This window comes from Camellia sinensis, chromosome 14 (assembly GCF_055761805.1).
Source record: "Camellia sinensis isolate YWXY chromosome 14, ASM5576180v1, whole genome shotgun sequence".
Taxonomy (NCBI): domain Eukaryota; kingdom Viridiplantae; phylum Streptophyta; class Magnoliopsida; order Ericales; family Theaceae; genus Camellia; species Camellia sinensis.
In genome coordinates, this window is record NC_138974.1 from 51,225,207 (window position 1) to 51,250,993 (window position 25,787).

Consider the following 25,787-nt stretch of genomic DNA (forward strand, 5'->3'; position numbering starts at 1 on the left):
TATCTTTAGAAAGACATGATCACCCACCTCAAACACCAAAGATCTCCTCCTACGGTCAGCATAAGATTTCTGACGACTCTGTGCTGTAACAAGCCTCTTACGGATAAGCTCAACTTTCTCCATCGTTTCCCTCACCAACTCCGGACCCAACAGAGGTGCATCACCCACCTCGGCCCAACAAACAGGAGATCTACACGGTCGGCCATACAAGGCCTCAAATGGTGCCATACCGATACTAGACTGGAAACTGTTGTTGTAGGCAAACTCCACCAACGGCAAGTGCCTCTCCCACGAACCACTAAAGTCTAGAACACAACCCCGCAGCATATCCTCAAGGATCTGAATAGTACGCTCGGACTGCCCGTCAGTCTGAGGATGATAAGCCGTGCTAAAGGTCAACTTAGTGCCTAAGGCACTCTGTAAACTCTGCCACAACCTGGCAGTAAAACGAGGATCTCTATCTGAGACGATCGTCACTGGAACCCCGTGTAACCTCACTATGTCCCGAATGTACAAATCGGCAAGATGATCGACTGAATCTCTCACGCGCATAGGAATGAAGTGCGCCGACTTAGTCAACCGGTCTACAACCACCCAAATAGCATCATTACCCCGCTGAGTCCTCGGAAGACCCACAACAAAGTCCATAGTGACATGTTCCCACTTCCACTCGGCAATAGGCAAGGGTTGCAACAAACCCGCCGGCCTCTGATGTTCGGCCTTCACTTGCTGACAAGTAAGGCACTTAGATACGAAAGCTGCCACATCTCTCTTCATACCCCGCCACCAGAACTGGCGACCCAAATCCCGATACATCTTAGTGCCTCCCGGATGCACTGCAAGGCGTGAATGATGGAACTCTCGGAGTACCTCCTCTCGGCAAGACTCCGGCACAAACAGACAGTCTCGGTATCTCACACTCAGGTCGGAATACACCGTCAAACCCTTCTCAACCTTCCCACCAGAAATCTTCTCACGAAGAGATTCTACCTCAAGGTCACCCCTCTGAGCCTCTAACACTCGAGTCACAAGTGTAGGCTGCGCAACAACAGAAAACAAGGCCGCAGCCTCAACGGATTCGCCCAGAAGTAAGTCAAACTCCCCAAGTGTACCCAACATCTCCCATTCTCGGATGGCTATACTAGCTATGACACCAACAGGTTTTCTGCTAAGGGCATCGGCCACCACATTGGCCTTTCCCAGATGATAATGCAACTCAAAGTCATAATCCTCTATAAATTCCATCCACCTCCTCTGCCTCAAGTTCAAATCTTTCTGTGTAAACAAATATTTCAGACTCTTATGATCCGAGAATACCTCGAATCTCTCACCATAAAGCTAATGCCTCCAAATCTTCAAGGCAAAAATCACAGCTGCTAACTCTAGATCATGCGTAGGGTAATTCTGCTCGTGAATTTTCAACTGACGTGAACCATAGGCAATTACTTTCCCTTCTTGCATTAATACACAACCTAGACCCTCTCGTGAGGCGTCACAATAGACTGCATAACCCAACCCTCTCTCTGGAATAATCAATACTGGAGCGGTGGTCAGTCTAACTTTCAACTCCTGGAATGACTTTTCACAAGTCTCACTCCATACAAATTTGACTCCCTTCCGAGTCAACCTAGTCAAAGGCGAAGCTAATCTGGAGAAATCTTTCACAAACCGGCGATAATACCCCGCTAACCCCAGAAAACTGCGGATCTCAAACACACTCTTAGGTTGTGCCCAATCTTGCACTGCCCCAGTCTTGGATGTATCAACAGACACTCCTTCCCCAGACACTACATGGCCTACGAACTTGACCTCTTCTAGCCAGAACTCACACTTCCCAAACTTAGCATAAAGCTTATGGACTCTAAGTAACTCAAGCACCACTCTCAAGTGTTCCTTGTGCTTCTCTTCAGAAGGTGAATAGATAAGGATGTCGTCCACGAAAACGACTACAAAACGATCTAAAAATTCCCAGAATATCCGGTTCATCAAATCCATAAAAACTGCCGGTGCATTGGTGAGCCCAAATGGCATCACCAGAAACTCATAGTGGCCATACCGCGTACGGAATGCCGTTTTCGGAATATCCTCCTCCCTGACTCTTAACTGATGATAACCCGATCTCAAGTCTATCTTCGAGAAACAACGGGAACCCTTCAACTGATCGAACAGATCATCTATACGAGGCATAGGGTACTTATTCTTAACCGTAGCCCGATTCAACTTCCGGTAATCTATACAAAGTCTCAAAGCACCACCTTTCTTTTTAACAAATAGGGTCGGTGCTCCCCACGGCGAAACACTAGGACGTATAAAGCCCTTATCTAGCAACTCCTGGAGCTAAATCTTCAACTCAACTAACTCGGCTAGGGCAAAACGATAAGGTGACATAGAAATCGGCGCCGTGCCGGGCACTAGGTCAATAGAGAATTCAATCTCTCGATGCGGTGGCAAACCAACAAGATCCTCGGGAAATACATCCGAGTACTCACAAACCACCCTTGGCAACACAATCTGAGTCTCATCATCTTCACTAATCGAAAGGTTGGCAAGTAGACTACTAAGCTCACTCCGTCTTTGCGGAATATACCCCGGTGGTAACACATCACCAACCCGATCCCCCAGAAAATGAAAATACTCTCCGCTCACGGTACAACAAATGACCCTCTGGCGGTAGCAATCAATAACTGCCCGGTATGACGATAACCAGTCCATACCCAAAATAACATCGAAACCCCTCATAGGCATAACTACAAAGGAAAATGGGATTCTATGATAATCAACCTCTATATCACAACCCCTAACACCTTGTTTCAAAATCAATTCACCCCCAAGAGGTGACACTACACAAATAGGAGATGCTAGCTGTGCTAACTCCAACTCCAAAACAGATGCAAATGCAGCAGACACAAAGGAATGAGATGCACCCGTATCAATCAAAACATTAGCAACCGAGTTGCAAAACAAGAAGGTACCTCTCACAACTGATGGTGCTGGCACAAGATCCTGCGCGGTAACAGCATACACGCGCCCAGACGACCTCTGATCGACCTGCTCACCCCTAGGAGCATAAGATTGCTGCACCGACTGGGACGACGAAGCCCCCTGATTGGCCTTCGACGCCTGACCCGACTGAGCTGGCTGCTGACCCTGAATCGGCCTCAAACCAGATGCACAAGGTGTGCCACCCAACTGCGGGCAATACCTTTTCATATGCCCTGGCTGACCACACTAATAACACGAGAGTGGCTGGCCTCTACCCTGACTCTGGCTCTGAGATCGAGCCGAAGATGATGCTGCTCTCTGCACTCCTCCCCTCTGAGGACAAACTGGAGACTTGTGGCCCAGCTGGCCACACTTGAAACAGGTAATGTCTCCCTGACTGCCTTTCCCCGAACTAGCACTCGGCACAGGAAAAGTCGATCTAGAAAAGCTACCCTGAGACTGCTGAGGATTAAAACCCTTCTGTCTCCTACCATCACTCTGACCATCCTGACTCATCTTGGAGCCCTTCTGTCCTTCCTCCTCCTCCTGCATCATGATTTCCATGTGGGCTGCAGCATCAACCATACGCCCATAATCCCGAATCATAGTTCCCCCAACTCTCAGCTTGAGGCCACGCCTCAACTTCTTCTCAAACTCAATACAACGGCATTCCTCAGACGCCACCAACTCAGGTGCAAACCTGGACAAACTAGTAAATGCAGCCTCAAACTCGGCCACTGAAGAACTCGCCTGCTTAAGCTGACAAAACTGGTCTCGCAGCTTCTCCCTGACTGCCGGAGATAAAAACTTCTCCTGGAAAGCATTCACAAAAGCCTCCCACGTACCTCCTATACGCCCCTTAGTAAACTTCCACCACTGACCCGCATCCCCCTTCAACTGGAAAGATGCCAAGGTCACTTTCAACCCCTCGTCTTCGATGCCAAGCATCTCAAACGTCTTCGTTGTCTGTTCGAGCCATTCATCTGCCTTAAGCGGCTCTTTAGGATCACCCACAAATTCATCCGGATTAGACCGGAAGAACTCCCTCTTCAGAAAGGAAGGTCTTGCATCCGCAATAACAACCTGAGCTTGATTCTCAGCTCTGAGAATGCCTACTGACTCCCTGAATGCCCCTGCTATCTCTCGGGCTAGAGCGCCCATAGCCTGCTGGCCTACTGGCTCGGCCACATTGGCCTGGCCAATTCCCTCTTGAACTGCCGGAATCTCCTCTGGCACAGGCACCTCCTGCCTACCCGGCCTACCACGCCTACCGCGTCCTCGTCCTCGTCCTGACATCCTAATAAAGGAAACAAAGACATTAGCACATTAATAAATGTGCCGAAGCTAAACACTCGCGTCCTAATGCAATGGACAACAATAATTCATTCCACGTAAGCACATAATCACATAAGCACCTACAAATTTCATTCCCGGATAATGATAGTCCCAATGCGTTACTATAGTTCCGGGTGGAAGCAGTAGTGATCAAGTGCCTTTCCAGCAAGACTACTAGAAACTCAAGGGTCCAATCAACATCCTAGAAATTACATTCCATACCCACATAATCACATAAACATGTTATCACATAAACATATAACATTACACTAAGTCTCTATCAAACGAGACGAACCCAATGTGATACTAATCACTTCCCACGTACCCAAAGTATTCAAACCCGGTACGCTCTGATACCAAGTTGTAACGCCCTCAAAAAATGAACCCATTATATGTATATCATCAACATGCATTACTTAAAGAAAATAATTTATTAATTCATTCATCAGAGTATTACTAAATAAAAACATTACATGTAACATCAAATTAAATGCCCTATGGGCTTACATCTTTCCAAGCCAACACTTGGATACAAAATATGAGTTCTAACTCAAATACAAATAAAGCCCTAGGCTTGTTTATTCATCAAATAAAAACAAACAACTAAAGATAGTCTTCAAAATCCAACCCCTTCCAAGCTAAGTCCTGGGAGGTAGCTTATCACCTGGACCTGAAAATGATGTTCCCATAAAGGGTGAGCCACAGCCCAGTAGAAATATACTAAACCAAATATAAGCATTGAATAAAGCATTAGCATTCAATAGATGGTTAACCAAGATAATCAATTACATCATTTTACAGTCTCATGACAATATTGTATAAGACACGTTTTACTTTCCAACTCTATCAATATGGCTCAGAACCTGGCCAAACTTACAACAGTGAACTATATATATTATATTCACATTCTTCCAATGTCAACAAACAGATGAGACTCAGGCTCAAATCAAACACTTCATACTTTCAGTTTGATACACATTTTAGTGTTGTATCAAATAAAACACTTCACTATAAATAAGCACACATAAAAGTGATGCTAATGGAGTCCATCCCCTATCTCCTCCCAAACAAAATCCGGTTTAGAGGTCCATCCCCTATCTTCCCCTAAACCGTGGAGTACATCCCCTATCTCCTCCCACACAAAACAATGTATGCAAATGCAATGCTCAAACAACACACGTATTTCTTGTATCAATGCAATAGTCAAAATTAATGACTTAACCAATGTGATTAGTTTCAGTTATTCCTAATCCACATGCAATGTCTACAACAAACACGACTATCCTCCACCGATAGCCCAAAACAGTTATTTCTAGACTGGAAATAAATATATCAACAATTCAATAAGCGAGTGATTTCAATTATCCAACTACACCATTTAATCAATGAATTCCTCAATTTCATGCATTTAACCAATTTCCCCAATTTCCTTAAATTAATTATACAAATTAATTTATTAATACAACTAGGGTTTTTCCCAAATTACTAAAGTACTCCCAACATATCAAAGTACCAAAACTTAGAACAAAACTTATAGAATGGAGTAGGAAATCCCTACCTCAAAGACAACAACCCAAATGGAGAAGACAGAGATGATATCCAAATACCAAAGTGCTCCAAATCGCCAACTATTCAGATTAAATGGAAGCCCTCGACTCTCTCTATCTTTTTAATGAAGGATCTAGGGTAGAAACACACCTTAAGTAGATCAATCCTAAGAGAGAAGGTGTGTAGAGGGAGAGAGAACTCGTAACTAGGGTTTTGGAATATGAAAGTGTAAGAAAAATAGATCTGAAACACGATGCTGCCTATTTAAACCTGACAGGCTCGCTCGAGCGAAGACTTGGTCGCTCGAGCGACCAGACACAGAAAAACTACGCTCGAGCCAAGGAAGCCTTGCTCGAGCCAATAACCCAAAAGGTCGCTCGAGCGAAAGAAATCTAGCTCGAGCGAAGGACTCAAACCCTCAGGTCTGTAACCAGACATACGCTCGAGCGAAGGAACTCCCGCTCGAACGAAGAACGAACTAACTCGCTCGAGCGAAGAAGAGCTCGCTCGAGCCAAAAACCTCTGCTCTCAGGTCTAACTACAAAACGCAATCCTCGCTCGATCTAAGAAACTCTGGCTCGAGCGACGGACCAAAACAAAGAGCTAGCTCGAGCGAAGAACTGCTCGCTCGAGCGAAGGGTCAAAATTTTTGGCAACAACCCTTTGCTCCCAAGCTCAACCAACCTGTTATAAACCTGCCCATTGCATCTCCCAACTCAGAAATAGGAAATTAAAGGACGGTAACAATCATAATACAATGGCAGGAGCTACGGAACCTGAGTCCGGATACAATAATCAAATGGGAAAAGACCGGGGTCGCTATACCGGCCTAGGGGAATCTTGAAGTTACACTGGTCCCGAGGTAAGCTCGGTCGTCGCACATAGGTATCTCAGTTACCATAGGCGTGGATAGCTCGGCCGCACTATTTGGAACCAAGGCATGATGAAGAGAGAGCAAGCCTCACTCTTAATTTAGCTCGGTCTCAGCAAGGAAACCGAGGTACAAACTGCGGAGTAAAAGACCAGGCTAGTTGAATCTCGGGCATGTGGTAGCTAGCATAGCATGGTCATTTTACTTCGGTCGTGGTAGCCCGGCCATAGAAGAACCATCTCACTTGGTTTAAGCAGTAAGAGGGGTGTTGGAGGATAAGGATTATCCTTCAGGAGGTTAAATCCTAGGAGGACTCTGCATGGAGAAGTAAAAGTCCTACTAAGATTGTGTCACACGAAACCTATAAAGCTCACAAATATCACCTGCGGAGAGGTAACACAATTTTGCTTCCTGAATATACAGAGCTTTTGTCTACTTGTCTATTATACTCACGTTTGTATTTTCAGGTGGTAGAACGACGTCGTACGGAAGAGCGCAGACTTGGTCAACAGGATTATACGAGAAAGTTTATTTCTTTCCCGTACACCTTTGACATAGCTTCACCATTCTACAATCGAAGAACCAAGGGACATTACAAATTCTCCTGTGATACAAATTAAATAAAAAAATGGATAAAAAATTATATCAGTAATGGGAATGGTTAAAAAAAATACAAACATATTTAATGAACCATGTAAAAAATATTCAAAATTATACAAACAATGATACTACAAAGAACAAAAATTGTGCTTGAGAGAAGGGGGAGTGAGTTAGGGATTGGGCAGAAGGAGTTGGAGCTTTAGAGGGGGGGAGATCGAGCAAGGCTAGAGTAGATCGGCAAAATTTGGAAGAGGGTGGTTAGCACTTCATTTTAAAGCCAACTCACCAATAAAATTGGACTGTATGATATGCCTCAACAATAAGATTTTAGTTTGAGGTGGTTGCTGATTTTACATATGAGACAAAAAAAAAAAAAGAAGAAGAAAAAGTGGAGAAAGTAGAAGAATTATCCCTCTACTAAAAAATTATACATATTATTTTGAATTTGGATGATAATTTTGGACTCGAAAAACCAATCTCTACCTTTCTTTAACACATTTACAAATAGATATGGTCATGGTTGTACAAATTCTCTCTCAAATGGCATACAAAAAGAAAGAAATTACATAGTACATTTAAGTCAAAAAAAAACACACACACACACACACACAGAGTTAGCTCTATCAAGGCTTTAATGGTCTTCAAAATCAAAGAATCATGGGATTGTTGATAAAATGATATTATTTGTCAATAAAAAAACAAATTGTTAAATGAATCAATGTAGAATTAAATTGAAAAAAACTAAATTAAATTAATGTGAGCCTACCAAATTTTTAGGTAATGAGAACACATAAATGTAATCAAATTCCAACCACAATGTTTGGATACAAAAGATTCTTAATAAGTTTCACTTTTTTATCAAGCTCTCTAATGTGAACTTATTAAGCAAATTGAAAGATACGAATTGTAAGAATCAATCACAATTAAAGCTATAAAATAGATAGATAAATAAATAACTAAATCAATACCAAAGACACTTGAAAAAACTAACACAATTTTTTTCCTAAAAAAAGAACATAAAAATTTGCCCAATCTTCTTAAATACAAATGAATGATTTACCATTGCAATTCACTTATTTCAGTTCAATAATTTAAAATAATAATTGAAAATTATTTACACAGATTGAAAGAAGCTGACCAAGCTACTACTATTTACAGTGATGCACAATACAACAAAAAATAAAAGCTGATCGAGAAAGCAGATATAGAGACATACCGTGACACATATAGAGGCATGGAGAGAGAAAGTAATTGAGAAAATAAGGAATAATCTATTTTCCTTTCCATTTATATTATGATCAAAGAATATGACACAATTACACAAAATAGGAGCAAAAGTGACACAAAAATCAAATGTTTTAAGTTTGAATTAATTGATAAACCTTACAAAGGCCCCGTTTGGTAGAGCTGTGAGAAAGTGATTATAGATTATAGCTTAACAGATTATAACTTACAGCTGTGAACATAAGCTGGTAACCTGTTTGGTGCAGCTGTGGGATTATGGATTTAAGCCACAGAGTAGTGTTTGGTAAATAAGCTGTAAAATAGTTTTTTACTGTATAATTGTCATTTTTGCCCTTATAGGATATAAAATTTGTGATTTCATTTATAATACATTTTTTTTCTTTTCTTTTTCTTTTTCATTTTATTTTCTTTTCTTTTCTTTTTCACCTTATTTTCTTTTCTTTTTTAATTTTTTTTCTTCTCTTCTTTCTTTGTTAATTTTTTAATTTATTAATTCATTAAAATTAATATTCATGTTCTAATTTATATTAATGTTGTGATTTCATTACATATTATTTTCATATATTCATCAATTTATCAATTTATATTAATGTATCAATTTTTCCAATTTTTTATTATTATTATTATTATTATTATTATTATTATTATTATTATTATTATTATTATTATTATTATTATTATTATTATTATTATTATTATTCATTTTAATTATTTTTAGTAATATCTCATTTTTTTTCTTTATATTAATGTATCATTATTATTCTTTATATTAATGTATCAATTAATATTAATTTATCTATTTACATGTATTCATCAATTTATATTAACTTATCAATTTTTCCATCAATTAATATTATCAATTAATATAAATTACATATATTCATCAATATTAATTTTTTTCATCAATTATTACATAAATTACATATATTAATATTATCAATTATTATTAATTTTTCCACCAATTACATATATTCATCAATATTCTTATTAATAGTATCAATTAATATAATTTTTTTTTCATTTTTTCATTTTAAATTAATTAGTCTCAATTAATTAGCATCAATTATAATTTTTTATTCATTAATTATTTTGTTTTTTTTTAATTAAAAAAACACTGAAAAACCTCAAAATAATAATAATAATAATAATGAAAACCCTAGCTCTGGCGGGATGAACCGGCGTTAGGGTTTCGTTCAGATCCAGAGAAAGAGCGACGATCGCGATGGTGCAGATCGCGATGGTTCAAATGGGAAACAGACGAGTTCACGCCGAGGAGAGGGAGACATACAGGTTCGCGATGGCAGATCGCGATGGTGCAGATTGCGATGGGAGATTGCGATCGTAAAGAGGGAGACAGACGGGTTCGCGAAGGGAGAGAGAGAGAGAGCTCGGTCGTTGAAAATCGACATGCTCGCCAGAAATCGCTCTAGCTCGCCGGAAATCGCCTCTTCGTTTGTGTGAGAAAGGAAGAATGAGTGAGAAATGGTTTATATACATGGCACACTTGTAATTAGCATCAATTCGGAAGGGCATTTAAGTCATTTTAATCCTCCCATTTCAGCTTCCCGTATAAGCTGAATCCAGAAGCACCTCTTGAGGTGCTTAGAAAATTAAGCTGAAAATAGCTTAATAAAAGCTATAATTTGTCCCTTTAAGTTTTACCAAACACACTAAAATAACTTAATTTAAGCTAAAAGCAGCTTAAGCTGCTTTTAAGTGCTACCAAACAGCCCCAAAGCCCTATCAAGGCTCATATGGCCTTCATAGGTCATCAAAGTGAAAAAGACAATAGAAAGGAAACAAAGCCCTATAGATGTCCATACTTTGCGGCTGGAATATCTTCAAAGTCAGAAAATGACAACTGAAAAAAGGAAACAAATTCTCTGATGCAAAAATTAAAACCTACGATTAGGAAGAGAAACATGTGCATCTGAGAAAGGGAAGAACACAATGAAAACATAATTGAAGGTCCGTGACACTCCTGATTCCATAATTAAAATATATAAAATAGAAAATACAATAACCAAGCCAGTTATCAACACTACATCATGACTTGAAAAAATAATAATTACTATAAACTCAAGGATATATCAATAGCTCTACAACAAACTCCAAAATCCCAACCTGCAAGTTAGTTTAACAATAGATCTAAAACAATATACATACACAATGATGATAATAAATGTTAAAAAAGATATAAAATAAAAAAAAATAAAAAAATTAGAAACACCAATAGCTCTACAACAATCTCCGAAATCTGAACCTGCAAGTTAGTTTAACAATAGATCTAAAACAATATACACATGCTAATAATAAATGTTTAAAAAAAAAAATAGAAACACATGGGTTAAGCACATTATGTAGAAACACAACTCATAACCACAACACAAAATTTCAATTAAATGGAACTCAAAATTTCAATTAGATCGTTACCTTCAAAACATAGTGGGTTCTCCAGCGTGATCTGTAAAACATAGAAGATGAAGAGATTCATACAGTTGGTTGAGTTCAAAAGTTTCAAAAATGAAAAAGGAATAGTTGGCCCTTATATCTAACTGAGGAGAGAGAGAGTGTTTTGTTGGAAGAAATTGAAGAAAATTTGAAATTGAAATCAGTCTCACCTATTGTAATAGGTTGACTTGGTCAAAGACGACTTGCAAGGCCCACCATTTGATCGAAGACGACTCGCTCGACTTTAAACGATTGAATGGAGTGGTTGGGGTTGCAATGGGCAAAATGGAGAATGAATAGGGGGTTACGGTTGGGGTTGGGGTAGGGGTTGGTGTTGGGGTTGGGTATCCACATTGGATGGGCTCGGATGGGAGGAGATCCGGTAGAAGAGAGAGAGAACCAAAGAGTGTGTTTGACTTTGTGTGAGAGAGAAAGGAGAGGAATGGGGAAGAAAACGTTGAAACCTAGAATGGGGAAGAGAGAGAGGTATCAAACCCTTGAAATGTTTGAAATTTGAAACCTGGAAAAGCAAAGCCTGAGAGAGAAAGAAAAAGAAAAAAAAAAAGTGTGATCTCAACCCTTGAAATGTATGCCAAGAAGTGTAATCTCAACCATTAATTTGTATGTCACCTAAGACAAATGTCCCATCAACACCCTTGTTTTGTTATATAGACTAACGTATACCCGTGCCTGAAGGCACGGTGTAAATAATGTTAGGATTAGAATATAATTGTAATCCCAATACTATTTAATAAATTATCAATTATCAATTTAATATAATTGTAATCCCAACCCTTCTTGTCTTAAAAATAAATTATAAATTATAGAGATGAAATTATGCCTTCAACCTGAAAATCCCTGTTTCTATACCAAGAAAATGGCATAGACAAACAACCATTGTTGAGCTTTGGTGACCCACCATGAAACAAACTCAAAAACATCTATCTAAGTTCACAGAATTGAGCACACTGGCCCCATAATGAATTGGCATTTGCCTTCCTTTCCCATAATCAGCCTTGTTCCCAAAACATTGGTTGGCAAATTCTTGCAAGGTGAAACCACGCCACAACAAAACACCATGTTCCCTATACTGCATTGCATTATACATGTCCGTTTACATCATTCTCTATCGTGGACTTCCTAATATATCCAACCAATTATTGAAAACCTATCCATCACATGGAGGGGTCTAAAAGAAAATATGAAAAGTTGAAATCAAAAAAATTGCATGGTCTTCAAAAGTGACACATTTCTGGGGTTTGGGCTGGAGTTTTATCTTCTATGGATATGAAGTTGGCTTCAAATCATTCTATTTATGAGAGTTGAAGATGAATGACTGAAGCATTGAAATTAAGATCAAGCCGCATAAGCTGACAAAGAACAGAAATACATATGGTTAAAGATGTTGAAAACATAGGTAGTGGAGCAATGGAACTACAGTAGCAAGTCAGCAACCTGAAGGTGGTAAAATGAGGAAAGGAATTTGTGAGCAATATATACAATAGTGTTGTTGTTCATGGTATGTATGACTCTATATCATATGGCTCCTAACTGATTGAAATCTGTTGCTGATATTGCATAGTATATTGTGACACTAATTAATTGGTTGAGAAGAAATAAATAAGTAACCTATGAAAATTGATCTCTAATTCATCTAGTTTCTTACCTGAGGCAAGATAATATCGTCTTGGGTGAGTGCAGCAGCTGATGTAATGTTGATAGCATCTTCTCCATATGAGGTGAGATAAAAGGACATTCTTCCTTGCCTTTGTGCTTCGTAGAAGATGTTGTCCATAGTTTGAAGGGTAACCATACTACTATACATCTTCAATGCATCATCCTTGCTCACCTAATGAATGTGATAGCTGAAAAATTAACAAAAGACAATGTGCTTGCATGCAATCTAAATAATCAAATTAACTAAAGCTGAATTGTATAATTCTAAAATTTTCAGCCCTTAAAGTTGTGTTTGGATCTTGAATTTGTAGAGGGATTTATGGAGGGAAAAGGAAGGGATTTGTGGGGGTAAAAAAAGAGAGCTTAAATCACTTTTTCCCTTCCCTTTCCTTTTCCCACCACAAATCTGAAAGCCAAAAATAGCCTAAAGAGAAACTTATAAAATATTGCAAACTTGGATTATAGACTGGGTTTCATCAGGTTTTAAGTTATTTCAGGAAAGTAAAATGTACACAATGGCTAGAAAATCATGAAAAATACAACATATATTGTGCATAGTTCTAACAATATGGAGTTGGCAAAAAAATAACATATATTGTGCATAGTTCCACATATATTGTTCTAGATACAGAACACAGACCCATATTTTTATTTAAATATTTTATGTAAAATAACATATATTTCCACATATATTGTGTATCGCAAAAAAATAACAGAACACAGACCCAGAAGAATAATATTGGTAGTTGGATGATTCCCATTATCCAAAAGCAAGTTAAAAAATTATTGGGATGATTCCCATTTCTCCACAAAATCAAACCGAAAACAAAAATATGAGAGAAGATACCATCAACTGGATTTGTTGTGTGTAAATTCCATTGAAACATTTTATCAAACACTTAATAAATAAGGAATATAGAATGGTTATCGAACATTTTGGTAACAACCATTCAATAGAGTAACTCAAAAACCACTCTCCCTTATTATATGTGTGTATAAAAGTGCACCCAAAATTAAAGTGAACCCAAAATTAACAAAACCCATAAAAGTGCACCTAAAATTAAAGAAAAACAATACTCACAGAAAAAAAAAACAAAGAAAAAAATAGTAAAAGATAACACAAAGAAAAACCCGAACAACAATAGTATACTGTTGTTGTCATTTGGTTAATGTTGAAGAACCCTAACTAAACCTTTTCTTCTTACCAAGCTCAACTGAAGTATGAGAATCCAAGTAATAAAACTCTAACCAATATCCATGGCATGAATCAAAATAAATACTTGCATCTTGCAGCTGGCATTTGATTAATATAAGAAAATAAATAAATCTCCAAGAATTTTAATTTTTGTGCTTTTTGGAAAAATTGCAATAAAATGGAAAAAATTGAAACAATTGCAAGATTAAATAAATGCAATTTGAAGATTAATAATTGAAGATTAATAAAAATAATTGAAATGTAAACGCAATTTGAAGATTAATTTTAAAAACATAGTAAAATTACATTTTTACCGGCCACCCCTCACCCACCCTTCCCAGTTGCTGGCCACTCCTCCACCCTCCCCGACCCCCTCCCTCAACCCTTGTTTCCCAGACACCCCCCCAACCCTCCGCCCCTTCCCACCCTAGCAGCTGGGAAGGGGAAGGGGGGAGGAAGAAAGAGAACAGGGCAAAAGTTAGGGGAAAATTGTAAAATTTTTAAGATTAATTTTTAAGTTTCCACCTCTATTGCAATTATTTTTGATACTCAATATTTTTGCAATTATTCTACCTCATCCCATGTTTTTGTAGTTTAGCCTTTCTATTTTTCAGGGTTGGGGATAATTGTTTTGCAGCTCTGTTTCACTACACTTAATGCCAAGTAAAAACTGCACTTGAGTCAGCCAGATGCTGGCGGCTCTCCAAATTCACTGCAGCAATCAAAAGGAAACAGTAGATACATACAAAAGCAGCTGTTTTGTCACGCCCCACTTTTTATTACTCGAAATATTACCAATTTCATTTACTTAATTCCAGTTCAGAGATAACATGCGGAAATAAAGTCGTGTATTCAACTCTTATAAGTGGATAACATTGCTCTCATTCGTATGCAAGTAAGTACAACATGAGTAAAATAAAAAAATTGCCCTTGGGCTTACATCATTAACGAATCAAGAAGAAGGGTGCAACCCTTTTACACATATGGCATTCTGCCAATACAAGAGAGGCCCCGTGGCCAACAAATAAGAAGATCCAAATCTTGCAGCACATTCAGCTCAACACCTGAAAAAATTCAACAACGTGGGATGAACATATAGTCCAGTAGGGATCTCAACATGGCCCTCAACAATAACAACTTACAGATAGCTATGATCATGAATGCCCAATCTCATACTAGAATAGTAATGTGACAGTTTATACAAAATATACATAAGTATGAACTTTCTCGAAAACAGCCATTTCATTCAACGCTATAAGCGATCCATCCTTCATTTTTCTTTCATTAACTCTAATCCTTCACAACATCAACAATTACTTAGGAAATAATATTACTAAGCCCATTACTCTTTTCTATTTTCCAAATGGCAAATTGACATTTTGGTTCGTTCCCAATACAATCATAACTATACATGCATACTTTTATACAAAGGGAGATAACAACTCACTAACATGTATACAATCAACCAATAAAGTAACTTGGCCCTTCGAGACTGTAACCAACCAAATTCATGATTTCCTCAGATACAATGGAACAACAATAACAAAACTTTGCTCTACCAGTTATGTGCGTAGTAAGCCAAAGATACACCTCTTACAACAACATACCAGTTTACTAGGCGTTAGCTGGAAGGGTGTGGTACCTTAGATTCTCAGCGCAGTCAGTTCTCCAGGCGCTAGCTGAAAGGTCACGGTACCTCTGATTTTTAGCGCAAGGTATAACACCACCAACCAAAATACAACAGGGCATAACTAACATGTATAACATATATACATAAACCATCAAAATACAAGCAATGTGTTAAAGTATATGAACACATAATTAATTTCCCCCGAGCAAGTATACATATACAATGGATCTCAGCACTTCCTCACATACAATGTTCAATCAACAATGGTATAATGCATACACGACAATTCAAAACAACCATGTCATCCTCCACCGATGACCAAGGACAAAACCTCTAGATGCAACTATTTAGTATGTCTATTAAAGACTCAATTACTATGAGACCACAAACCCAATAACAACACTAACACGGTAGTTAAAGATACAACCCCCACGTGTGTGTATTTAACACTCAAGAAACAACAATCCAATTTTCATACTTATGTCGGAGATACTTTTCTTATTTCACAAAACAAATTCCATTTCCTTTTGTTTTCACAAAACCAACTCCATCCCTTTTGTTTCCACAAAACCAATTCCGATGATAATAAAGCCATAACTCACATTAGCCCACTACATTCATTTCAAAACCATCCCAAAGCCAAAGTTAACCCCTTAGGCATTAACACATTCACCCAACTCACATTAACAATAGAGATTTACAACATCGGTTAACTACCCTCCATTTTAATTTACCAAATCAAAATATAATTTAGGGCTTTTTCTTCTTTCAACTATAACATGCTAATTTACACTCCAATTAGCCCAAAACAACCATCAATGATAAAATAACCATTTTCAAACAACTAACCCTAGGTTCCTTCTCATGATTTCAAACAAATCTAACGTAGATATGATTTTCATGCAATACAAAACTACCATATAACTATCTATAGACAAAGTATTGAAAAAGAATAAGGAAATCCCTACCTCAAATGTAGAACCCAAGGAGAAGAAGAGCAAAACTCGGAAGTGCTCCAAATCCTAAATTTCTTGTATCAAACAAAGCCCTCGACGATCAACACACTTCTTACAAAGGCCCAAGGTGAGGAAAACACTCATACTAGATCAAACCCTAGAGAGAAGTTAGGCTTTAGAGTGAGGAGCTCTCAAAAATTGATTTTGGGAAAGTAAGAGAAAGAAAAGAAAAGTGAAAAGTGATTCAAAAAATGATTTCACGGACTGATATAAAACATGTCCGCTAGAGCGTACAACACCCCGCTCGAGCGTCAGACACAGGTTCATGCTCGAGTGTCGGATGCACCCTTCCAGATTTTCTGCAGACGACCAAAATGCTGAGAGAAGGAAATTCACGCTCGAGCGTCCAAACTACCGCTCGAGCGGATAGGCAACAACAAATGCCCGCTCGAGCGTCAAAGAGCCGCTCGAGCGGAGAGACCAAAACCTGGGAAAAATTCTAAGTTTTAAAACACAACCAACTTATTCTTAACTTGCCCAACACAACCCAAAACTGTAAAACAAAGAGTAAGGGATAGAAATGAGGATAAGACAACAGCAAATCTACGGGACCGAGTCTGGATTACAGTTAAACAACAACAGGGAATACCGGAATCGCTATATGTTTCATCTTAAAATTTTGGAGGAGAAGTGCAAAAAAGGGAAAGAGGAGAAAGTGAGGGAAGGAGGGATGAACATACAAATTGCAATACACACAAAGAAAACATTACCCATTATATATACATACAAACAAAACATTACCCATAAAAGTGCAACCAACTACACTTGATGATCTCTTGGCTTCAAACAAAAAAAAATCTGTAATCAATATATATACACACAAAGAAAACCTTACAAAAAATCGGTTTCATGAGGAATGAACAAAAAGATTTGCTGGCACTTTGAGAAAATAGCTAATCACAAATACAGAGCACTTTGAGCCCTCCAAGTTCAACAAAAGAAAATGAGTTCACTAACTGAGAGTCTAAGCCTTCTACTTTGCTGGCAACAAATATAGGTTTTTTGAATTCATATGTATTTATGAAGTTTATCTTTCTATCATTATTTTCTCTCCTACCAAATAGAGAATCACATAGCAAGAGCAGATATCTAGTAACCAAAAATCTTTCTTGATAAAATAAAAACAAACCAGAGAATAATAGAAAATACCCATAATCTAAATGATAGTTAAAACACCAAAAATCATCAAATTTGGGCCAAAATGAATTATATATATATATATATATATTTAAAAAAAAATCTATATAAGAACAGTATATACATCAATCAATACACATGTAAAACTGAATCAAACTAACCTTCAATTTATGAATTTCTTCTACAGGTATGCAAAAGAGACGAATAAAAAAACAAAAGAATTAGAGAAAAATTAACCTAGAATTGAACTTTTGGAATCGATTCAGTCAAACTTTGAACTGAGCTTCTGGAATCGATGTAAATCAAAGCTCTAGAAGGAAGAGAACTAACCTTAAATAAACACATTTTTAGGGTTGCTTTCATGTATCGATGTATCATTTCATATGAGAAGCAATAGATTAAAAGAATAGACAGGTAAAATACTATCCATCTAGTTTGTTGATTCCCATTCCAAATGCTACCTGTAGAAGAAGTATATGTTTCAAAATGATAGGCAGGATTTCTATAAAATTATTGGCAGGAAAATGCCATCTGTACATACCGTACCAACAATGACTTGCAACTTGCTATTGCTCCACCTGTTCCATAAAACATGTATAAGAGTCTCCAAAAAGCCAAATATGCCTTGATTACCATAATGACAAATAACTCAGCCTTCTACAATCATAACGGTTGCCAACTATGAATTATCAAAAAGTAGCAAACCAGCTTTGTAAATTCAAACAACTTTATGAAATGATTGATCACTATCAGTGGGAAAAGAACGGAGTGGTGCAGCACCTAGCCTGGAATGTGGTTAAAATTTAGGTTTACATAGCCTACACGAAAAGTGATAAATAAGTCATAAATATTAAAAGCCATTAAGAAGTCAAAAATACTAATTTTCTTTTCATGAGATTCTAAATTCATGTTGACACAACTTATGGTTTCAGTATATTGCATTGGGTTTTATTGTGTTTTAATGGAAACAATAGAATTTTGGTATATATCAGATTTATATAATTCACAAACCAAAAGAGCATTTTTAGGAAGCACACTTCTAGAAATACACAGGCATAATAAACATTACAAAACAACAATGTGTCGTAGATAGGTTAGTACATTCCATTTTACTCAAAACATGAAAAATAGATGATAGGTTTACTGTCAAGACTTTAACTTAACTAAGTGCTTATTCCTATTTTTTTCCATTTAGGTATATAGTCCCTTCTTAGAAAAATCCAAGATTTGGTATTTCAAAGACTTGGTTTTGTAGAATTTCTCAGCTCACAATATCAAAATCAGTTTCTTGTCATCAATGTGAAGATAACACATTTCCAGTCACAATCAAATGGTGAAAGCATTTTACATGATGCTCTTGCCATGCATCATTTGTCATGTCTACTAATTCACTTCTTAACACTTTGAGCACATATTGCTGCACCAACATTATCTGTAGTTGTGGCTAAAGAAATTGGGATATTTGCCTTCTTATTGTTCATCTTAGTATAATTCTAAATTCTAAAATTATAGAGAAAAATTAGAAACTTAACAAAAAAAATTTAATTCTAATTTTAATAGATAGGGATCTAAAAGTTGACCCAAATAAATGAATTTCAATAAAACAAATATACAAAAACCTGCCCATTATTAAAATTAAAAAACAAAAACACACACAGTTGTTTTAAAAAAAGTTAATGACCAAAAATAGTATGTTTTTTTCATTTATTTCATTGAATTTCGCAAGTTTCAAACACTATAATGAAATATACAAATTGAACAAAACAAATATACTTTAAAAAAATCAAAATCACACTCATAATCATCATTTTCATTGATCTTGTTAAAATTCCACAAAATATAAAAATTTCAATGAAACCTGAAAATTGAACCAAAATAATAAATGTAAAAATTGATGTATATTATTGATTGATGTATTGATCTATATTGCAATGATTCATGATTCCTATATATAAAAGAGGGTGAGTGTGTAGTAGGTAAGGAGTAGGTGAAGTGGAGGTGGTAGTGGTGTAGTGGGTTAGGTTTAGTGGAGTAGGTGAGGTGGTAGTGGTTAGTGGAGTAGGTGAGGTGGTAGTGGTGTAGTGGGTTAGGTTTAGTGGAGTAGGTTTAAGTGGGTGAAGTAGGTGGAGAGTAGATGAATTTTAACAGCCCCCCGCAAACTCAAGGGGGATATGAACTAACCAACTTGAGTTTGGAGAGAGTAACAAAACAAGAAAATACATAAAAATAAAAGAGGATAAGAGACACTGTATGGTCGTGTCAGACCATTGGTGAAGACACTGGATGGTGGTGTCATAACGTTGTAGAGGACACTGTATGGGGGTGTCATAACCATGTAGAGAACACTGTATGGTGGTGTCATAACGGTGTAGAGGACACTGGATGGCGGTGTCAGACCGATGTAGAAGACAGTTTATGGGGTCATGTCGGACCGTTGTAGCAGACACTGTGTGGTCGTGTCAGACCGATGTAGAAGACAGTTTATGGGGTCATGTCGGACCGATGTAGAAGACAGTTTACGGGGTCATGTCGGACCGTTGTAACAGACACTGTTATGACAGTTGTTGTGACAGTTTACGGAGTCTTGCTGGACCCTTGTAGAAACTAACCGAAATCAATGTCGGGACAGTTTACAGAGTCTTGTCGGACCCTTTGAAGGAGAGAACCGGAATCAATGTCGGGACAGTTTACTGAGTCTTGTCGGACCCTTGAAGGAGCTAACCAGAATCAATGTCGGGACAGTTTACAGAGTCTTGTCGGACCCTTAAAAAGTCGCACCCTCAAAAGGTGTGCCCAATCTTTCAAAAGGCGTGCCATCAAAAGGCGTGCCCAATCCATAAAAAGGCGTGCCAGATATGATGGCGAGTCACGTGAGTGCCTTGGCTGGCGCGCCCGTTTGTCGTCTGGCGTGGCGCGCGATACGCGTGGATCGGCCCTGGCTATTTAAACCAAGGTTGAGGTGGAGGCTGTGCATACCAGTCTGAAACCTCTGAAACTAACCCTTCTTGAAAAAAACTCTGCCTCTTCGGAGAGAGAAACTGTGGAACACTTTGTAGCCCAGAAAATGGCTTCGTCTTCCCGCGGTCTGCTCACCCTCTTTCCCGACCTCAACGAGTCAACAAGAGAGAGAACTGGTGCGGTGGCACTGGAACCTCAACCAAGTGCCCCGGAGTTTGCTCCGTTGAACTTTCCGATGCGGTCTGTGGAGCAAAGAATGGCAGTGCAGTCGGATGTGGAAGCCAATCAGTATACATTGAAGTCATGTGTGAAAACCATGACTGCGGTTACAAACTTGTCGAACCGGCTGCAGAGTAGGACAAATGAGGTGCAGTAGTTAAACGCCCAACTGGCTCTGCTCCAACGCATGTATAAGGATGCGCGAGCAGAGATAAGTGTGCTGAAGGCGGAAAATAAGGAGCTGAAGCGGAAGGCCACCGTGATGTTCCGATTTGGTGGTCCGCCATATGCTGCAGTGGAGGAGTATGGGGGAGTGAACGTGCTCGGCGGCGTGGAAAACACGGAGGCAGCACCGTCAAGGGCCGCGCAGGACGGAGGCAAGAAGAAGAGACCGGCGGCAGAGTAAACCTTTGTTGGGGTGATGGTGGTCAGTGCTGTGTGTTTTGTGTTTTGTGTTTTGTGTTTTGTGTTTTTTTTTTTTTTTTTTTTTTTTTTTTTTTGTGTGTGTGTGTAAGTGTGATCGGGGTTGATCCCTGAGATGAATAAAAGGACAAGGTTGTGGAATGTAAATCTATATGGTATGAATGGAATTTTGAAAAAGAATAAGAAAAAAAATGTGAAAGAAAAATAAGAAAAAAATTGAAATCAAAACGAAAGAGTGGGTCTGGACGGATTAGTGAAAAAACAGCAATGGTGTTGGGAAATGGTTTTTATTTTTTATGTTTTATTTTTGTTGTTTTGTTTTTTTTTTTTTATTTGTGTATTTTTTTTTTTTTTTTTACAGATAAAAGATATAAAGAGGGGTTAAACTAAAAATAAAAGAAAATGATGATGGAAATAAAAATAAAAGAAAATGATGATGGAATGTCAAGGATTGATTTTTTTTTTTTTTTCTCTTCCTTTTTTTTTAAAAACAAACATCATCATCGCATGTTTGCAGAGCACAGCTGCTTTATATGAAAGATAAAAGAAAAATGCTTGGGAGCACTAATTAGTGCTCCCACTAATTAGGTGGCAGTGGGTCCCGTCATTAATGATGTGATGTTTTGGTCTTGGAGTTGTATTTTTTTTATTTTTTTTTTACTTTTTTAATGCATTAGTGCTATTAGTGGTGATGTTTTTAGTGGGATGAATCATTGTTGAAGATAAAATATAGTGGATGTGAAGATTAAAATAAAAAGAAAGGAAAGAGAGGGTTAAAAGTGAGAGAGAGAGAGAGAAAATTATTATGGTAGAGGATGGTGGAAATATATTATAATAAAAAATATATATATATATATATATATATTAAAATAAAAGAAAAGTGGAAAATAACGTGGGTGTTGTGTGTGTGTGTGTGTCCCTTGTCCCTGTGCTGCGACAGTGTGTTGATATGTGTTTATTTTATTTTATGAGGGTGTCCTTGGGCAGTGTAAAGAGCTGTGAATGCACTGATTTATACAGCTGTTCTGAACTTCCACCCGGAAAATCTGTCCTCCCACATCCACGTATTAATAATGCATCACCTGTGAAAGCCATCCTTGGTTGAGGCTGATCAGGTCCATCTCCTGTAACATAGGTAACACATAGGAGACGAAGAGGATGTAGTGTAAGACGCCATAGGAGATCTGGGTTTCGAGCTTGACGATCTCGATGCAGAGATGCGAAGGAGATTGGTTGTGGGTATTGGAGAGAGAGTGGTTCGGAGCCATTTGCGGACGACGGAGGGAGTGGAGGTGACGGTGGTGGCGAGATCTGCCAGCAAGAGGGCTGGAGTGGCGGAGTAAGCATCGGCAGGACTTGCTTACCGGGGATGAGCTGCTCTCGGATTCGTGTCCATACAAGGAAAACCATAAGGAGTGTTGATGTGACTTTGGCTGTAAAGTCTCAATAGCAACTGTTGATTTTTGGTTCACTCCTGCACCTTGCTTGCATAAGGCCCAATCTGCAGAATCAAAGAAGGCTTTTTTTTTTTTTTCTTTGGAACAAGTCCTCCATATTTCTTCCCACTGGATGCCACCTCTTGTTCTTGGGTAGCAATATACTCTTCACAACTTCTGCTGTAATCTGCCATCTCTCAGCTATATATCTATCCTTGAAGTGGATGAAGGGAGAGAAGCAAGCGGAATTTAAGAAGAAGATGCAGAGGGTCGGAAGGGATGATGCCAACGAAGGTATAAAGAAGGTATGTGTAGAGGTCCGGCGGGCGGCCAAGGCGAGGCTGCCGCCCGCCGGTGAAGCAGAATTATTCGATTCTAAACCTGCTCTGATACCATGTAAAAATTGATGTATATTATTGATTGATGTATTGATCTATATTGCAATGATTCATGATTCCTATATATAGAAGAGGGTGAGTGTGTAGTAGGTAAGGAGTAGGTGAAGTGGAGGTGGTAGTGGTGTAGTGGGTTAGGTTTAGTGGAGTAGGTAAGGTGGTAGTGGTTAGTGGAGTAGGTGAGGTGGTAGTGGTGTAGTGGGTTAGGTTTAGTGGAGTAGGTTTAAGTGGGTGAAGTAGGTGGAGAGTAGATGAATTTTAACAATAAATTCTGAAAATCTACACGTAATCATCTCAGATGATTATAAAAAACTATTAAAAAAAGTCACAGCAGGGCATCCATAGGATAGACAGATTTATTATGAGTGTGATGAAGAAACTTTAAAAATTTACTACTTAAGGTCTTTTGATTTTTCTTCTTAAATTTTACTTGCAAGTATATTTGAACACTCTTGCAGATTTTGATTTCAAACATATACTTTCTTCTTAAATTTTACTTGCAGGTATACTCAAACACTCCTGCAGATTTTGATTTCAAACTTGAAAGGTACTTTCAAAATTGAGTACTATGTTCATTGAGAAATTTTTGTCAACTTAACATGGTTACAACCTAGGATTTATTTAATCAAATTTAGGATAATTTTAGACTTGTTCACATGTATCCAACCCAATTATCAAAAATTCAATCCACCAAAACCGCCACCTCCTCTCTTTCTCTCTCACTACCACCATCCTCTCCATCCTCTGCTTTTTAAACAATACAAACAAATACATGAATTATGTATGTATATACATAAATTATATCTATATATATCATCTAGCTTTCCAAAAGAGCACTAAATTATATCGTCTCTCATAACTTTTTACACAAAAAAATCAAAAAATTAACTTTTGCTCATCTTCCCAAAACAATCCAAAAATACCCACTTAAATGTGTTTTATGTAGTGCTGGAAAGAACTAAACTATTCATTTATCAAAAGTAACACAACAATATTCATGATTTTTACAATTATTCAATAATTTTTCAAGAAGGATATGGGTAAAATTGTATGAAGGCAGAAACAAAGACTAATAAATTTGTATAGTTAAAATCATATGTAGAGATATAACTATATTATATGTATAACAGTTGTATCAAACATGTTAGCTAAGAATTTGGATCATACTCTGCAGTTTGTAGTGCTACATAACTTGAAATCAACTTTAAAATTTTAAATAATAATCTATAAATAAATAAATAAAAAGAGAGTAGAGTCCTAGGAGAAGCAAGAAGAAGACCAAGATGTAGTAGTGGTGGTGTTTGGGTTGTGGAGGCGAAGAAAGTTTCTCTTCGTGGTGGAGTAGAAGAGGCCATATCGGACCCTGAACCAGACTATCTTTCGGATCTTTCTGACGGATCGAAACTTGGACCAGACGACCCTCTTGACCCGGAAGAAAGAACCCTTGATCCTCTCTGCAACACTCTTCTTCCTGCAGAACTGGTAGCTCCTCAAGAACAGTTGCCACTTCTCCATCTCCATAGAATAGATGAGGAGCAGAGAGATGAAAGGACTCCCGTATTTAGATATTGTAGAGGTGACCCCGTATTAAATATTTGAGTAAAGATTAATAGTATTTTAACTAAAAGACTAAAGATTAGAGTAAAGATTATCCAAAAATTAAAGATTAGAGTAAAGCTTATTCAAAGATTACCCAAAGATAGAAATATAAATACAAAGAAAAAGCCCAAGTTTGATCACCTGAACCGTATGTATACCGGATTATTTCTTTGTTGAACACCATTGTTCCCTTTGCAGCCCCCTTGTTCCTCTTTTGCAACGGCTCCATCGTCAATTGGGTTTGGGGCTGCCATTGCTGATGAAGATTGGGAGAAAGAGGAAGGAAGAGAGAAGATGATGAGAGGGAATGGGCTCCGACAGGGAAGGTTGGGCTCTGATGAAGAAAAGAGAGAGAGAGAGAGAGAGGGGGGCTGCGTGTTTTCAAAATTTGAAATAAAAAAGAGATAAATGAGTGGGACAAATGAGAGTGAGAGGCTGTTTGTTGAAAATGAGAGACAAATGGGGCTCAGATATTTTGAACCCTTAGATTAAATCAATCTAATGGCCTAAATTTTGACACAGGTATAAGAGTCAAATCAGGATTTAAAAATCGAGCTTCCTTATTATATAGATTTCAAATAAAACTTATAAATAATTATCCCAGAAAATATAATATTACCTTTTATGATAACTATTATTATTTTTATGTGGTACATCATTGCTCATAATAAAATAGAAAAAATTAACCATCAGTGATAATATTTAAAAATTATTATACATTAATTAAAAAATTAATAATTTTAATTAGTAATATTTATTATTTTCTTAATTATTGTTTCTAATCACCACTTCTAATTTATTTGTACATTAAAATATGGGATTATCACATTACAGTAGAGGTTAGGAAAAAAAAATACAAATTTATAAAAAAAATTATAATTATAATTATTAATATTTATAAAAGGCACTAGCTTCCTCCATTCTCAGATTGGACTAGAGAGTACTGTTGAGTTCGTAAAGGTCCATCATGAGTCCCGTTTCGATAATTCGGACTGTTTAATGTGTAGAACTCGTCGAGTACTATATGTCTGTAAAAAATCACATTGATTGAATATCGATAACTATTTCAT

The 25,787-nt window shown here is 37.6% G+C and overlaps 1 protein-coding gene and 1 long non-coding RNA gene across 3 annotated transcripts; both read right to left on the reverse strand.

Moving 5' to 3' along the window:
* Nucleotides 1-11,830: 11,830 nt before the first annotated feature.
* Nucleotides 11,831-15,056, reverse strand: LOC145807818 (uncharacterized). Of its 2 annotated transcripts, XR_014351236.1 has the most exons (3): nt 14,478-14,674; nt 12,699-12,881; nt 11,831-12,402 (listed from the first exon to the last, which is right to left on the reverse strand). It is a non-coding gene; the product is annotated as an uncharacterized LOC145807818 (long non-coding RNA). The 2 variants fall into 2 exon arrangements; XR_014351235.1 differs by having other exon boundaries at nt 12,699-15,056.
* A 3,053-nt stretch (nt 15,057-18,109) lies between these two features.
* LOC145806974 (uncharacterized) lies at nt 18,110-25,178 on the reverse strand. The gene is made up of 3 exons (XM_082904856.1): nt 24,398-25,178; nt 18,229-18,265; nt 18,110-18,148 (listed from the first exon to the last, which is right to left on the reverse strand). The coding sequence occupies exons 1-3, from the start codon at nt 24,637-24,639 to the stop codon at nt 18,110-18,112; spliced, it is 318 nt and encodes a 105-aa protein (XP_082760982.1). The 5' UTR covers nt 24,640-25,178.
* Nucleotides 25,179-25,787: the final 609 nt, after the last annotated feature.

Coding starts and splice junctions, on each gene's coding strand:
- LOC145806974 (XM_082904856.1), bottom strand. CDS start 24,639: ATGGAGATGGAGAAGTGGCAACTGTTCTTGAGGAGCTACCAGTTCTGC. Junction 18,266..24,397: donor ACCACCACTACTACATCTTG/GTCTTCTTCTTG, acceptor TTTATGGAACAG/GTGGAGCAATAGCAAGTTGC. Junction 18,149..18,228: donor TGCAAGTCATTGTTGGTACG/GTATGTACAGAT, acceptor CTTCTTCTACAG/GTAGCATTTGGAATGGGAAT.